Source organism: Apodemus sylvaticus, chromosome 1, assembly GCF_947179515.1.
Source record: "Apodemus sylvaticus chromosome 1, mApoSyl1.1, whole genome shotgun sequence".
In the NCBI taxonomy this organism is placed as follows: domain Eukaryota; kingdom Metazoa; phylum Chordata; class Mammalia; order Rodentia; family Muridae; genus Apodemus; species Apodemus sylvaticus.
In genome coordinates, this window is record NC_067472.1 from 63,643,290 (window position 1) to 63,658,472 (window position 15,183).

General features: G+C 47.2%; 1 protein-coding gene across 2 annotated transcripts in view; it reads right to left on the minus strand.

Moving 5' to 3' along the window:
- Ap2a2 (adaptor related protein complex 2 subunit alpha 2) overlaps positions 1–8,131 on the minus strand; it is a 73,215-nt gene extending 65,084 nt beyond the window's left edge. For both annotated transcript variants that reach the window (XM_052195215.1, XM_052195205.1), the window contains exon 1: positions 7,910–8,131. In XM_052195215.1, coding sequence (XP_052051175.1) covers positions 7,910–7,976 — 67 coding nt within the window. In that variant the 5' untranslated portion in view covers positions 7,977–8,131. The remainder of the gene's footprint in view (positions 1–7,909) is intronic.
- Between the last annotated feature and the right edge of the window lie 7,052 nt (positions 8,132–15,183).

Below are 15,183 nucleotides of genomic sequence, written 5' to 3' on the forward strand. Positions count from 1 at the left end.
ATTCAGGAGGGTTTTTTTCCCTTTGTGATGGCATTTCAATGTGAAACCCAAGCTGACATTAAACACACAGTCCCCTGCCTCTGGAATTAAAGGCTTACAATGCCATGCACAGCTTCAGCATAGTGGATTTTTTGTTTGTTCTTTCTTGTTAAATTACATTTACGTGTGTGTGTTTGTGTGTGTGTGTGTGTGTGTGTGTGCCATCATACAGCATGGAGGTCAAAGGACACCTTGAGGGGCCTGGTTCTTCCTTTCCATCATGAGGATCCCAGAGTATAACCAGAGTTTTCTGGTTATCAGTCTTGGCAGCAAGCACCTCAGCCCTCTGAACTATCTGGGCAGTCTAGGCCCAACCAAGATTTCTGACTAATTTACTACAGATTAACAAAATTACTTTTGCTTTTTGAAACTTATAAATCCTGAAGTCTGAGCTCCAGGGAGGCCTCATGCTCCCAAAGCTGCCGCGGGGAGACCCACCAGAGTTCGCCCTTCTGCCCCGGAGCCGACACCACGTTTCAGCTCTTCCTGTACCCGTCATTCTCTGTAAACTGCCTTCAAAACACCATTTCAGGGTCAGGAAGACGGTTCAGTGGCTAAAAACAGTTGTTTTTCTTGCAAAGGCCCAGGGTTCAACTCCCAGCACCCAAATAGCATTCACAGCCATCCAGGTCACCGCTGCAGGGAATCCAACACCTGACCTCAGGCACAGGCAAGCAAGGATTCAGAACACAGACATACATGCAAACAAAACACTCATATACATAAAACCCTAAAAAGCTTTAAAATAACCATTTCCACAGCAGATGCTCATCTGCCCTTCTAGTCTGACTCATTTGTTTTTTTAAAGAGCCAAGGAAATGCCATTTAATCCCACTGCAACAGCCTTTCTAAGAACCCTGCCTCAAGCAGTGGCCAAAGCAGAGAGAATCATTCTAAGAGGAAAGAGAGGTACCAAGCATGGTGTACACCTACAATCCTAGCACTCCAAAGGCTAACCTGGACTACAACATGAACCCAGAGCAAGCCTGGGATACACAAAAACAGTCTCAACTGGGGGGCGGGGGGATTAAGATTACTGCTAGGTACTGACATGGAAAGATGCTACCAATGGGACAGCCAACTTGTCACAAAAGAAACGGGGTATCCACCCTTCCTGCCGGTGAGAAAGCACGGGGGCATCTGCTGGAAGCCCTGACAGCAGTGCAGCACAGAGCCGTGCTGGCAGTGAAGACTTCCTTCCTCATCCCTCACCATACTGTCACAAGTTTTCAAAATGGCTTTCTAAGGAATATGAATTATGCAGAAGATTGCAAAAGAAAATGTGCAAGACAAGCATTCTTCTCAAAAAGTCAGCACTTCTCAATGGGACAATCGGGAAAGAAGACAGTGAGTGAACTTTAGGGGCTTTTAACTTTGAAGGTTCTTTTTAAAATTCAACAAAAACTTAGGCATACTGTCATATGACTATAATTCTCAGCACTGCACAGTCAGCCCAGGCTACCTAAGAAGACCTTAATCAAAACTATGCTAAGCATGATGGCTCACACTGTACCTAGAGGGCTAAAGTAACAAACATAACTACACAGGCAGTTAGTTCTAGGTCAGCCTGGACCTCAGGATGAGACCCCATCTCACATAAGTAAAAAAAAAAAAAAAATTTCATTAAAACAAGGGATGGTCAGGCATAGTAGCACATGCCTTTAATCCCAACATTAGGGAGACAGATGTAGGTCGATCTTATGAGTTCAAGGCCAGCCTTGACAAGGCCAAAGTGACGAGCTCCAGTGAAGCCCAGGACAGGCAAGGCTGTTACAAAGAACCCGATCTCAAAAACAAATCAATTAAGTAAGTCAAATGAAGAAAATGAAAATAAAATAAAAAACAGGAAAACCCTGTTTTGAAAAAAATACATAAATAAATCTTTAAATAAATTAATAAAAACATTCAACAACAGATCAGGTCTAATTTATCTTTACCATTATTGAGGAAAATCAAGTACCAACTTCATGTTTACATAGAAGCTTAAACAGAATTCAAATTGTTATGTTCCATTTCTCAATGTCCAACTTATGCCTAATAACTGAGATTCTATGAACAAATAAGTTGAGATTTTAGTGATGCTAAAGTACAATTCCAAGGGGCATCTATCTGCCACAGCAGGCCCTGCCGCTGAGCACAGCAGGCTCCACTGTTCTCTTAGGACGTAAGAGGCATCTCTGGGCCACCCCTGTCTTCCTCCCCTTGAGCTCCTCCAATGATTAAATAGAAGGCACCCAAGCATGCTAAAAGCGCCTACACTGTCTCCAAACCCCAGCGCCACACGCAGGGATAAGTGGCAATGTGGGCAATTTCCTGTCCGTGGCAATATGACTACTAGACTCACAAGGACCCGGTCTTTCTGCTGCAGCCTGCCTGCTCTACAGTCAACTCTCAGAGTTGCGCCATGTTCAGTCAGCATCGCACAGAAAGATGATCTGCAACTTGTGATGAAGGTGGGCCCAGTAAACCCACAGCGAGCTGAAACACTGAGCAGAAAAAGACACTGAATACACTTAATCCACAGCCCCAGGCTCAAGAGCACAGCACACTGCAAAATCACAGTTGTTTTCTGTGGTGACCAGGGACTGAGGGGAAGCGGCGCTGGCTGCCACTGCTCGGGATTGTGAAAGGATCATACCACAAGCAGCCCAGGAAAAGATCAAAACTCAAAGCCAGATTTTCATGGAATAGGCATTGCTTTATGCATATTAATAAGATCAAAATCCTTGTCAGGCCAAACCGTCTTAGCTGGGATCACTGGTATTCCCAGTTGGACTGTTGATAAATCAACAACAGCAGAGCACAAAGACAAGTGTCACTTGTCTGGGAGTGTGGCTCCGTGACCGTGCTCCATCTTCAGCACTGCAAAAACTAAGACATGCTAAGTAAGCTCTATATGGCTCTCCTTCGTGGGCATCACTTGTGAAAAAGCCGACAAAAATTCCAAACTCCCAATGTCAGAAGGGTTTTGGCTTCCTTGGAACACTGTCAACACAACAGTCATATGGATGTCAAGGACCACACAGTGAAAAAGCCAATCTCCAAAGGTCACATGCTGCACAATTCCATTTATGAGACATCCCTGAGATCACAAAATTACAGAGCTGGGGAGCAGATTAGCCGTTGCCATGGTGGGCGGCGGTGGGTGTGGCCGTGAGAGCTAATGCTAGGGAGCTTCATGGAACAGAGCAGAACAGTCTCTCCAGAGGGGGAAGCAACTCCAAGCTACACAAACTGAAACCACACCGCATCTCTCTCTCTCTCTCTCTCTCTCTCTCTCTCTCTCTCACACACACACACACACACACACACACACACACACAGATACATATGATTACAAGTAAAACTACTGACAACTAGAGGCTGAAATACTCAAGGCCCTGGGATCAATCCCCAGCAAACAAAATAATGAAATCTAAATACCCTAGTTGTTGGTGAGCTGGAGAGATGACTCAGCAGGTTAAGAGCACTGACTGCTCTTCCAGAGGTCCTGAGTTCAAATCCCAGCAACCACATGGTGGCTCACAACCATCTGCAATGGGGTCTGATGCCCTCTTCTGGTGTGTCTGAAGAGAGCAATGGTGAATACAATAAAATAAATAAATAAATCTTTTTTAAAAAAAAAATCCCAGTGGTTTGTACTAATGTCAGTTTTCTCATGTTGAAAATACCATAGTTACAAAAGATGTCCACTTCAGGAAAGGTGGAGTGAAGGATGCCAAGGGCCTTCCTGTCAATTTCTTCACAACTTCCTATGAATTATTTCAAAATATACTCTTTTAAAACTTGGGCTAAAAAAACAAAACCAAAAACAATTTTTTTTTCATTTTTAACATTCAGTGGGGCACACGTGCCACAGCAAACATGCACAGTGTACATATAGAGGTTAAAGAACAGTTTGGTGAGTCAGTTCTCTTCCACCATGTGGCTTCCAGGGATGGAACTCGGGTCACTAGGCTTGGCAGCTAGTGCCCTTACCAGCTGAGCTATCCTACCAGCCCAAATCAGCAGTTAAAAACACTGGCTGCGCTAGGTAGTGGTGGCGCACGCCTTTAATCCCAGCACTTGGGAGGCAGAAGCAGGTGGATTTCTGAGTTCGAGGCCAGCCTGGTCTACAGAGTGAACTCCAGGACAGCCAGGGCTACACAGAGAAACCCTGTCTCGGAAAAAAACAACAACAAAAAACCACGGGCTGTTCCTACAGGAGATACAGGTTCTTAGCACTCACATGGCTACTAACAACTACCTATAACTCCAGTTCCAGGGATCTGATGTCTTCTTCTGACCTCCACAGGCATCAGGCACACATGTGGCACACAGACAGACATGCAGGTAAAAAATGTATACACACCGGGCAGTGGTGGCGCACACCTGTAATCCCAGCACTCTGGGAGGCAGAGGCAGGTGGATTTCTGAGTTCGAGGCCTGCCTGGTCTACAAGAGTGAGTTCCAGGACAGCCAGAGCTATACAGAGAAACCCTGACTCGAGAAAAAAAAAAAAAAAAAAAAAAAACAAATCCAAAACACCAAAAAAAAAAAAAAAAAATTAAAAAAAAAAATTTATACACTATGTATGTTTGTATATATGTATGTAAGTTTGTATGTATGTATGTTATAGCGTGTATGTGTACACATGTTGTTATTTAAAGAAGAAAAGAGAAGTGCTGGGCAGTGGTGGCGCACACCTTTAATCCCAGCACTTGGGAGGCAGAGGCAGGCAGATTTCTTGAGTTCGAGGACAGCCTACAGAGTGAGTTCCAGGGCAGCCAGGACTACACAGAGAAACCCTGCCTCGAAAAACCAAAAAAAAAAAAAAAAGAAGAAGAAGAAGAAGAAGAAGAAGAAGAAGAAGAAGAAGAAGAAGAAGAAGAAGAAGAAGAAGAAGAAGAAGAAGAAAAAAGAAACAAGCTGAGATGGCCAAGCAGTTAAGAGCACTTGCTGCTCATGCAAAGGACACAGGTTCTGTCCCCAGCACCTGCCAGCCATACTGGGGAGATCACAATAACCTGTCAATTCTGTTCTAGGAAATCAATACCTTCTTCTGGCCTCTTCCAACACCCCATGCACCTGATACACATAAAAACAAGCAGACACACATGCACAAAAATAAAAATAAATAAAGGCAAGAGAAACAGAAGTACAAGGCTCTGACATACTGAAATCATACTACTAAATTCACAGACCAGGAAAGAACATGCTAGTTTTTATGAAACTAAATTTGTCTGTTACCTAAGCTGCAAAGCTCCAGGCCTCAGTGACATGGGAGCAGGTTATCAGCTGCCTATGCTAAGAGAGTAAACTAGTAACCAAGTGCAAACAAGATGCAGAACCTTCCAGCTCACACATCCCTTTGTCCCCCTCAACGCTTCCCTCTCTGAAGGCCTGTGTTCATTCAACACAGGCCTTCAGAGAGATACCAGCTAAAAAATGCTGCTGAAACAGACAGGAAACAGACTTTGAGGACACATCAGCTTATAGCCAACCCCTTGAGAACCAAGGCTTGCTGGCTGGCGGCTTCTAGCTACAGGGTTGGTGGCAGAGCCAGGATCCAGTACTCACCCTGGGGGCTGACTTAGGACTCCCTCTCCACAGAGCCACCACCCACCCTCATCAGGAGAAAGCAGTAAACAGAACCTCAGGAAAAGGGAGAGCAGTGACCCTCCCACTCCCATGGCCTAGGGAGCGTGTTCACAACAGCTCTGGTCCCCCACACACACACCCCTGCTCAAGTGAGAATTTCTGTGTCTTGCTTGGAGCTGACTCACTCACAGAGCACATATTGTATGCCAGACACTGAGGGGCACGGACGGGTGGGGTGAAGAGCAAGACACAGAGGGCCCTTGCTTTGGTGCTTCCTGTACAGCAGGACATAAGACTCTCCTGGAAGAGACAACATTACAACAGAGGACACTGTTCCACAGAAGAGGGCCACAGTGTCACAGGAAACCTGACAGCAGAGAAGGAAGGTATTCTGAGAGAATGGTTAGGCAGAAACCTGCTCCCAGAGAGGCCCAGGTCCCAGGTCTTCCAACAGCTCCTCTAGGAATGGTCTTGTACATGCCATATACCCTTTGGGAACTATTTACCACTATTACAACCGAGGCACTTGGTGTTGCCAAACATCCCCCAAGACACAGAACTGTCTCCCCACAACAAATATCAACCATCCCCAAAGATTAGCTAGGCCAGGTTAGGGATGGCTTCTCTACCAATCAGCCAATAAGTTATTTACCAAGTTCTCACTATGTACCACCTCTGATCAAACACAGGACATGTCTAACAAGCAGTAACCTGTTGGGTGAGAAACTGGCTTGCACTCTCAATGTCCTACACAAAGAAGGATAGAACTGGGGAAATGGTTCAGGGGGATAAACCTTTTTTTTTTCTTTCTTTTTTTTTTTTTTTTTTTTTTTTTTGCTGCCACACCTGAAGACCTATTATGACGGAAAGGAGAAATGGACTTCTGAGAGAGATGTCCTCTGACCAGAACACGGGCACCATGGCTTGTGGGTGAATACACATATACACACACAACACACACACACTTATAAATGTAATTTTTTACAAAAAGATTAAAGAACAAAGTGCATCATGACTATGAATGTTATTGTCTAAAATTTTGGTAATCCCTCATCCAAGGATGCCTGTATCTTTGCAGAGCAGGGAGGGGCAGAAGTCTACCTCTTCCGGAGTCCTACAGACCCAGGCAAGCTGGGGTCCTGCACACAGCCTTAGGGAATACAGTATAACATGAAGTGTTAGTGTGATGACACACTGGGCAAAATTCCTCAGGATGCATATTAATCTCTAAAGTAACAAAAATCATGGAGTCAGCTATTTTGCTGAATACCAAGAAAAAAATAAACTGACAGGAAAATGGCTTTTCTTCTCTCAGTAAGAGGGTGTCTGATAACCCTCAGAAGTTGTAAGCCAAAGTCCTGGGCACCCGCCCTGCCTGACCTTTAACCTTCCGACCCATTTCACTTTGAGCAGATTTTTTTTTTCCACCCAAGGGACTCTGGCTACAGAACTGCTCAACAGAGAAGCAAGCGCAGCTTCCAGCATCCACACCCGGCTGCTCCCGGTTCCCTGGGGGAATGAGTCACTTTAATCGCAGTGGGTGAGATCTAATCATCGCCCAACATGCCGCCCTAATCAGGTCCGAGAGACGTATAGTGTCCCTATCCCCGCCCAAAGAGAAAATCCACGCTGTTTTGGAAAAGGCTGGGTTAAAGGCTCCATTACTAGAAAGACCAAGATGACATCATGCTGGGGAGGGGCGTCTTGGGCCGGAAACCCCTCGACTGTGCCACAAACCCCACAGACTCCCCACCGCGCCCCGCATTCCCATCGCTACACCTAGATCTCTAGACACCTAAGCCCCGCACCTCAGTCTGAACACCCACAGGCAATCTCCAGCTGTCCAAACCCATACATGCAACCACTCCATCAAGGGTCCGCACCCCAGATCTCTGCCTAACATCTCTGCTCCTACCCCAACCCCACTGCCAGATTTGCACCTCCAGGACCCTGCCCCACTCACCGGCACGAATCTCCCTCCACTCTACACCCATCGACGGGTCAGGACTTGGGACACCTTTACCACCACCCAAGTCTGGGCCCCCGCAGCAGGCAACCAACTCCCGCCAGATGTGCACCCAGGACGCGCGCTCTGCACCCTAAGCGCCCGCGCGGGACCCCCGCCCCACCGCGCGATCTGCACCCCGCAGCCCTCCTTCCCAGGCCTGCGCCGACAAGCGCACTGGCCCACACCCCTCTCCCCGTTCCGGCCGAACCCCCAGGCCTCCGGCCGCACCTGCGGACCCCCGGCCGCGCCCCCGCTCAGGCCCGCCCGACGTCTGGCACTCACAGTTGCGGATGTCGGAGATGAAGACCGCTAGGCCCCGCATCCCGTCCCCCTTGGAAACGGCCGGCATCTTGGCGTCTCGGGAGTGGCCTTGGCGGCGGGCTGAAACAGTACGGGCGCGGCCGTCAAGTCGAAGAGCCCTGGAGCGCGGAGCCGCCTAGCCACAGCCGCCTCGGGCCCCCGAGCGCCGCTTGCTGGGCCGCGCGCGCGAGCACGCACGACGCTCGCGCTGGCGCGCACGCTGAGCCTCACGCCCGGCGACGGGCGGTGCGAGAGAGAGCGTGCGCATTCTCGCGGTGCTGTAGGGGCGGGAGGGGGAACGGGGGCGTGGCGCGGATAGAGCAGGATTACTGCTTGGAGAACCCGAGCTGTGCAGAGCGCGCAGGCGCTGCGCCTCCTGTTATCAACACCTGGTGAAGGATCTCGCTCTCACGGGTGAGCCCGGCTTTACCTACACAGGGACACTGACACCAGTGCCGGATCGACCCAGTTGCACAGGGTGGTGAGGGGGAGGAGCGGACTGCACTAGCACCTGCAGCGGTCAACCTTTGCCTGTGCAAACCGGCCCCAGCTCCCTAGCAGTAGGACTGACCTCCATCCCCAGGCCACCGGTGTGGAACTGGAGTCAGAGGCATCTAAGTTTCTAAACTGGGACAAAAGGAAGCACAATTCCAGGTCCCTACTTCCCTTACAAATGGGGAAACTGAGGCTCGAAGATAGACTGTCCACCCTTGCCTCTCAGCATCCATCCAGGCCCCTTTGCCTCTTGTTTCTGCCCCCCTGCTCTCCTGTTCCCTCCTCTCTAGCGTGGTGGACCCATTTTGCAGAGGAGCAGAATGGGCCTAACACTCCAGGAAGTAGAGATGGAGGTGGCACTTCCCTAGCTCTCTTCTGTGAAGAGAAAGCTTCCCACCTAAGGTGGTTTTCATGAGCCAGACCCACCAGGCAGAACTCTGTCCCTTCTCACGCTCTTTTACACAGTTGTGGAGCCTAGCCAAGAGAAGGAAGACCCTCCTATGAATCAGGCAGTCCACTAAGGTCCCAGGACTGATGGAAGAAACTGAGACCATAATAAGCCAAATCTCTGGCAAGGCTACTGAATTTGCCTGACATTTTAAGAGGCAGAAGAGCCAGCACCAGAAAATAAACTTCCTCCAGCTTGTCTGACCCATCAAAACGATGCTTCTAGACCATAATGAGGAGTGCTGGACGGGTGGTAATAGGAACTCCCAATGGTTATGCCCAGACAGGAACGAGGCTGCAGGAGATTCTCAGACTCCTCCATTGTACTGACTCTGAGATTCACCACAGCTATCCTATAATTAATATTTTAAATAATTTTATTTAAAATTATTTATTGAGAGGGGTGTGCAATGTGGAACTCAAAGGACACTTTGTGAGAGTCAAGTTTTTTTCCTTCTATCTGAGTCCCAGGAAGCACCTTTACCTGCTGGGCCATCTCAAAAAATGGTTAATCTTGCTTGTCAAATTTGATAGGATTTATACTCATCATGAAAAAAACATCATCGGAGCATGCCCATCAGGAAGTTTCTAGATTAGTTTGGTTGAGATAGGAAGGCCTACCATAAATATAGGCAGTATGGGTCCTGAGCTGAATAAAAAGGAACGGAACTGAGCAACAGTATTCATCTGTTTCCTGGCTGTGGTGACAATGTGACCAGCTGCCTGAGCTCTAACAGTCCCGACTTCCCATTCTGATAGACTACATCCTCCAGCTGTGAGCTTCAACAAAACCTTTTCTTAGCTTGCTTTTGTCACGGAAAAAAAAAAGATAAATAAATAATAAAGTGCCGGGCGGTGGTGGCGCAGGCCTTTAATCCCAGCACTTGGGAGGTAGAAGCAGGCAGATTTCTGAGTTCGAGGCCAGCCTGGTCTACAGAGTGAGTTCCAGGACAGCCAGGACTATACAGAGAAACCCTGTCTCAAAAAAAAAACTAAAATAACAACAATAATAATAATAATGATAATAATAATAATAAAGTGTCGCACAAGTGTGCCACATCAGGCCTGATGAGTGGACACAGGAAAGACTCCCCCTGTAGCCAGTGCCTTTGCCATCTCAGATACACAATCCACCAGATCACGTTCCCCACCAAAGCTTGAACCTGAGCACATGGTCTTCCAAACCACTCACTGAAGGAGAGGCTGCCGTTGGATGTGCCTTGAGAACAATTCCGTTTAAGTTGTCTGAACTAGAGATCTGTCACAGTATTTTCCCCCAAGGACAGATGGTACTGAGAGCCCTGCCTTCCTCCACAGATCAGAAGGACGCTGTAAGCTCCAACTGCAGTTTCATAGAGAGGACAGCAGAGCATCCCAGGCAAGACAACCCTGCCCTGTCTCATGTCCTACGTGCCCCTAGCTCTGCTCTTGCCTGCCTCCTGTCAATTTTACAAATGGCCCAGTTTCCTTCCTGTAGTTTCTTCAGTAGGTTACAGATAATGAACTTTACACGGAATCTTGGGGTTCTCTGCTTAGTACAGGTTTGGCTAGATTCTGAGCATATCGAAGGACAGGAATGTAGAAGTCCTCAGACCCAGTGGCTCTCTCTGTGATTAGATGATTGCCTGTTCATCAGAAGTGATGAGGAGACATGCACCTTTACTCCCAGCACTTGGGAGACAGAGACAGGTGGAATCTGAGGCTAACCTGGTCTACAGAGCTAGATCTAGGACAATCAGAGCTACACAAAGAAAACGTGTCTTTAAAACAGGAGGAGGAAGAAGAGGAGGACGAAGAAGTAGAAGAGGAGGAAGAGGAAGAGGAGGGAGGGACAAGCACTAAGGAAGGACAGATTCAGAAAGCAGCAGAGTAACCCCTGGCCACCAATGATGTGCATATGTGGAGGGATTCAAAAACTCTAAATGAGCCGGGCAGTGGTGGCGCACGCCTGTAATCCCAGCACTCTGGGAGGCAGAGGCAGGCGGATTTCTGAGTTCGAGGCCAGCCTGGTCTACAGAGTGAGTTCCAGGACAGCCAGGACTACACAGAGAAACCCTGTCTTGAAAAAAGCAAATCCAAAAAAAAAAAAAAAAAAAAAAACCAAAAACTCTAAATGGTTATGGGTGTGGCTCAGTGGTAGAACATTTTTCATGAATATATAAGACCACTCATATGATCCCCAGGACCACAGAAAAGTAAAATAAATTTCACTGAGCCTGTTAGTTCATACTTTGTAATCCCAGCTATTTTGAATGCCAAGGAAAAAGGATTAGAGGGATAAGACAGGCAAGTTAATGAGACTCTGTCTCAAAATTAATTTTAGTTTAGACAGGGTCCCATGTGGCTCGGGCTGACCTCAAACTTGCTGTGTAGCTGATACTGGCCTTCAAAATAATCTTTTAAAAGGCTGGTGATGTAGTTTAGTGGCAAAGTGCTTACTCAGTGTAGAGATCAGGATGTGCCCTGCTCTAAGTTACTACATATTATGTGGCTTTCAGGCTGTGCCTTGCCTTGGGTGACTCCATTTTACAAGCAGTGTTTGGCTCTATTCTGAGTGTGGCTCCAGAGGCAGGAAGACGGTATCTCATTCGTGCACATAGGCACCACCACCTTTTCAGCACCACCCAAAAGGCACAGACTGATAAATGACATTCCTAAGAAGTTGCAAGGTTACCACCTTTTAGCTTATCAAAGTATATTGGAACACTCTCAGAAAAGCTTAGCCTTTGGGGGGCTGGGGGGTGCAGGGGGACGGTGAAGGGTGTGTGTGCGCGCGCGTGTGTGAGCGCCTATAATCCCAGCACTCAGGAAGTTGAGGCAGATGAATCTCTGAGATGTAGGCCAGGGCTACACAGAAAAATCCTGTCTCAAAAACCAAAGAGAGAGAGAGAGAGAGAGAGAGAGACCAGGCCTTTTGAATGTATTGAATACACCAGACCAAAAAGGATATACCAGACCCTTACCTATATCACTTAAAAGAAGAGACAACCTAACACTCCCGAGGCCACAATGGTGATAGAGATAGGACCCAATAAACTGTCATCTGACGCTCCCGGGTAGTACGTGGCTCAAGGGATGGATCAGCAGAAACACCCCTTATTGTCCCCTGGGGCTTTGGCTTAGCAAGATATCTGACAACTTGTCACTGCTCATTCAAATTCCAGTCTGTCCGTCAGTCTGTCTGGACCCAGTCCTGCCCTTCTCCTCCATGGCCCTGCCCCTGCATGTCACTAGCAACTCTCCCTTTGGGTTTGTAATATCTTATCTAACCACATGCATAGAGGCTCTCAGCCTGCCTTCAGTAAGACCTCTTTGAACTCAAAGCCCTCTTTCCCTCTTTTAGTTAGGATTACTATTACTGTGATGAAACACCACCACCACAACAACAACAACAAATAAAAAAAAAAAAAAACCCACAGCAATTTGGGGAAGAAAGGGATCGTGGTTTTTACATCTGTAGTCACAGCCCATTAAGACAGGAAACTCAAACTTGGCTTTAGCTTGTTCAGCTCTCTCTCGATTTATCAAGGCAGGGTTTTTCTGTGTAACCCTGGCTATTCTGAATCTCAATCTGTAGACCATGCTGGCCTTGAACTCACAGAGATCCACTTGCCTCTGCCTCCCAAGTGCTAGGACTAAAGGCATGCGCTACCATGACCAGAATCTCTTTAGCTTTTCATTTCAAGTGTTTCACTAAGTTGCCCAGGCTGGCTTAGAAGGCTTAGAACTTAGAGATCCACCTGCCTCTACCTCCTGAGTTTCTCTCTCTCCCTCCCTCCCTTCACCCATCCTTTCTTCCCTCCCCCAATCCTTCCCTCCCTCCCTCCCTCCCTCCCTCCCTCCCTCCCTTTTTTTCTCCCTCCTTCCCTCCCATTATTTTTGGTTTTGTTTTAATGTTTTTTGTTTTTTTTTTGGATTTGGTTTTTTCAAGACAGGGTTTCTCTGTATACCCCTGACTGTCCTGGAACTTACTCTGTAGACCAGGCTGGCCTCGAACTCAGAAATCTGCCTGCCTCTGCCTCCCAGAGTGCTGGGATTACAGGCGTGTGCCACCACCGCCTGGCTTATTTTATTTTTTGAGACAGGGTTTCTCTATCTAGCCCTGACCTCAACCTCACAGAGATCTGCCTTCCTCTGCCTTTCAACTGCCAAGTGCTAGGATAAAAGACAAGCAACACTAAACTCAAGTCAACCTGCTTTCTTATAGAACCTAGGAGCATCAGCCCCGAGGTGTCCTCACCCATAATGTGCTGGGTCTTCTCATAGCAATCACTTATTAAGAAAATGCTCTTCCAGGCTGGCCTACATACAGTCCAGTCTTATGGAGGCATGTTCTCCATTGAGGTTCCCTCCATTCTGATGACTCTAATTTGTATTAATTTGTAATAAAATTATCTAGCACAACCTTTACTGTTGTTGCTGTCTATTTTGTAGAAAGATTTGCTTTTAGATTATGGGTGTAAGTGCTTACCTAGATGAATGTGTATGAACCATGTGGATACCTGGGGCCTACAGAGGAAAGAAACAGATGTGGATACTGAGAACTTTTTTTTTCAAGGCAGGGTTTCTCTGTGTAGCCCTGGCTGTCCTAGAACTCACTCTGTAGATCAGTCTGGTCTCGAACTTAGAAATCCACCTGCTTCTGCCTCCCAAGTGCTGGGATTAAAGGCGTGCGTCACCACTGCCCAACACAGCCAGTTCTTTTAACCTTCAAGTCATGTTTCCAGCTCCTTTATTTCTTTTATATGTAATGTATGTTGGGTTTTGCTTCCATCTTCAGGTTTGGTTTGGGTTTTTTTGTTTTTGTTTTTTGTAGTTGTAGGGAGGCACTGAGGAAGTGTCTGGATCAGATCAGCCTGTGAGCATGTCTGAATGAGGACTGTTGAATATTAATTGATGGCGATGTGCTTAGCCCACTGTGGGTGGCACTATCCCTAGGCAAGCGATCCAGGACTAAATAAGAAAGCTAGCTAAGCAGGAGACTGTGAGCAAGGCAGTAAACTGCTTTCCTTCATGGCTCCTGCCTCCAGGTTTGTGCCTTGAGTTCTGGCTACACCTCTTGGTGACGGGCTGTGACCTGAACATGTAAGTCAAATAACCCCTTATCTCCTCACATTATTTTTGGTCGGTATTTTATCATAGCAACAGAATAAAAACAGAACACTGCCTAACATGTATGAGGCCCTGAGTTCAATTTCCACCACTGGAGAAAATAAAGTCAACATTTACCATGCATGGTGTCAAATATATGCAATCCAACAGTAGGGAGAGGGAGGCAGGACGATCAGGACTTTGAAGGCTAGCTTCAGTTAAGCAGAAAGTTCAAGGCCAGACTGAGTTACCTCAAACCCTGTCTCAGAAAACAAACACGGAGCTGGGATAAGCTGTGTTTGGGTGGAAACATTTGTTGAGGGAGCACCTGGATTTCAATCTCTAGAAGCTATATGAAGAAGCTGGGCATGGTGGCATCCCTAATCCCTGTACTGAAGAGGCTGCCTTAGATAGGGTGTCTATTCCTGTGATAAAACACTATGACCCAATGCAACTTGGGGAGGAAAGGGTTTATTTGCTGTACACTTCCATATCACAGTTCATCACAGAAGAGAGTCAGGAGAGGTACTCAAGCAGATCAAGAACCTGGAGGGAGGAGCTAATGCAGATGCCATAGAGGAGTGCTGCTTCCTGGCTTGCTCCATCTGCTTTCTTAAAGAATCCAAGATCAACAATCCAGGGCAACACCACCCACAATGATGGGTGGAGGGGCTTTCTACGTCAATCACTAACTTTGAAAATGCCCTATAGACTTGTCTACAGTCCAATCTTGTAGAGGCATTTTCTCAATTGGTGGTCCTTTCTCTTGTGTCAAGTTGACATAAAACTAGCCAGACAGAGGTGAAGATAGGACGATGCCTTGGGGTCACTGGGCAAACAAGTCTAGCCTAATTAGTGAGCTATGGTCTAATGGGACCCTTCCTCAAAGGAGGTAACTTGAGTTTCTGAGGCAATGCTCAGGTTTTCTCTGACCTACACACACACACACACACACACACCAACAGAGACACTCAGACACACACACACATGAACATGCACACACATACACCAACAGAAACACACAGACACACGAACATGCACACACATACAACAAAACAGACACACACACATACATACACAGGTGTGCATAAAAATATACAAAATATCTTTAATCCCAGCACTCTGGGAGGCAGAGGCAAGCGGATTTCTGAGTTCGAGGCCAGCCTGGTCTAAAGAGTGAGTTCCAGGATAGTCAGGGCTATACAGAAAAACCCTGTCTTGAA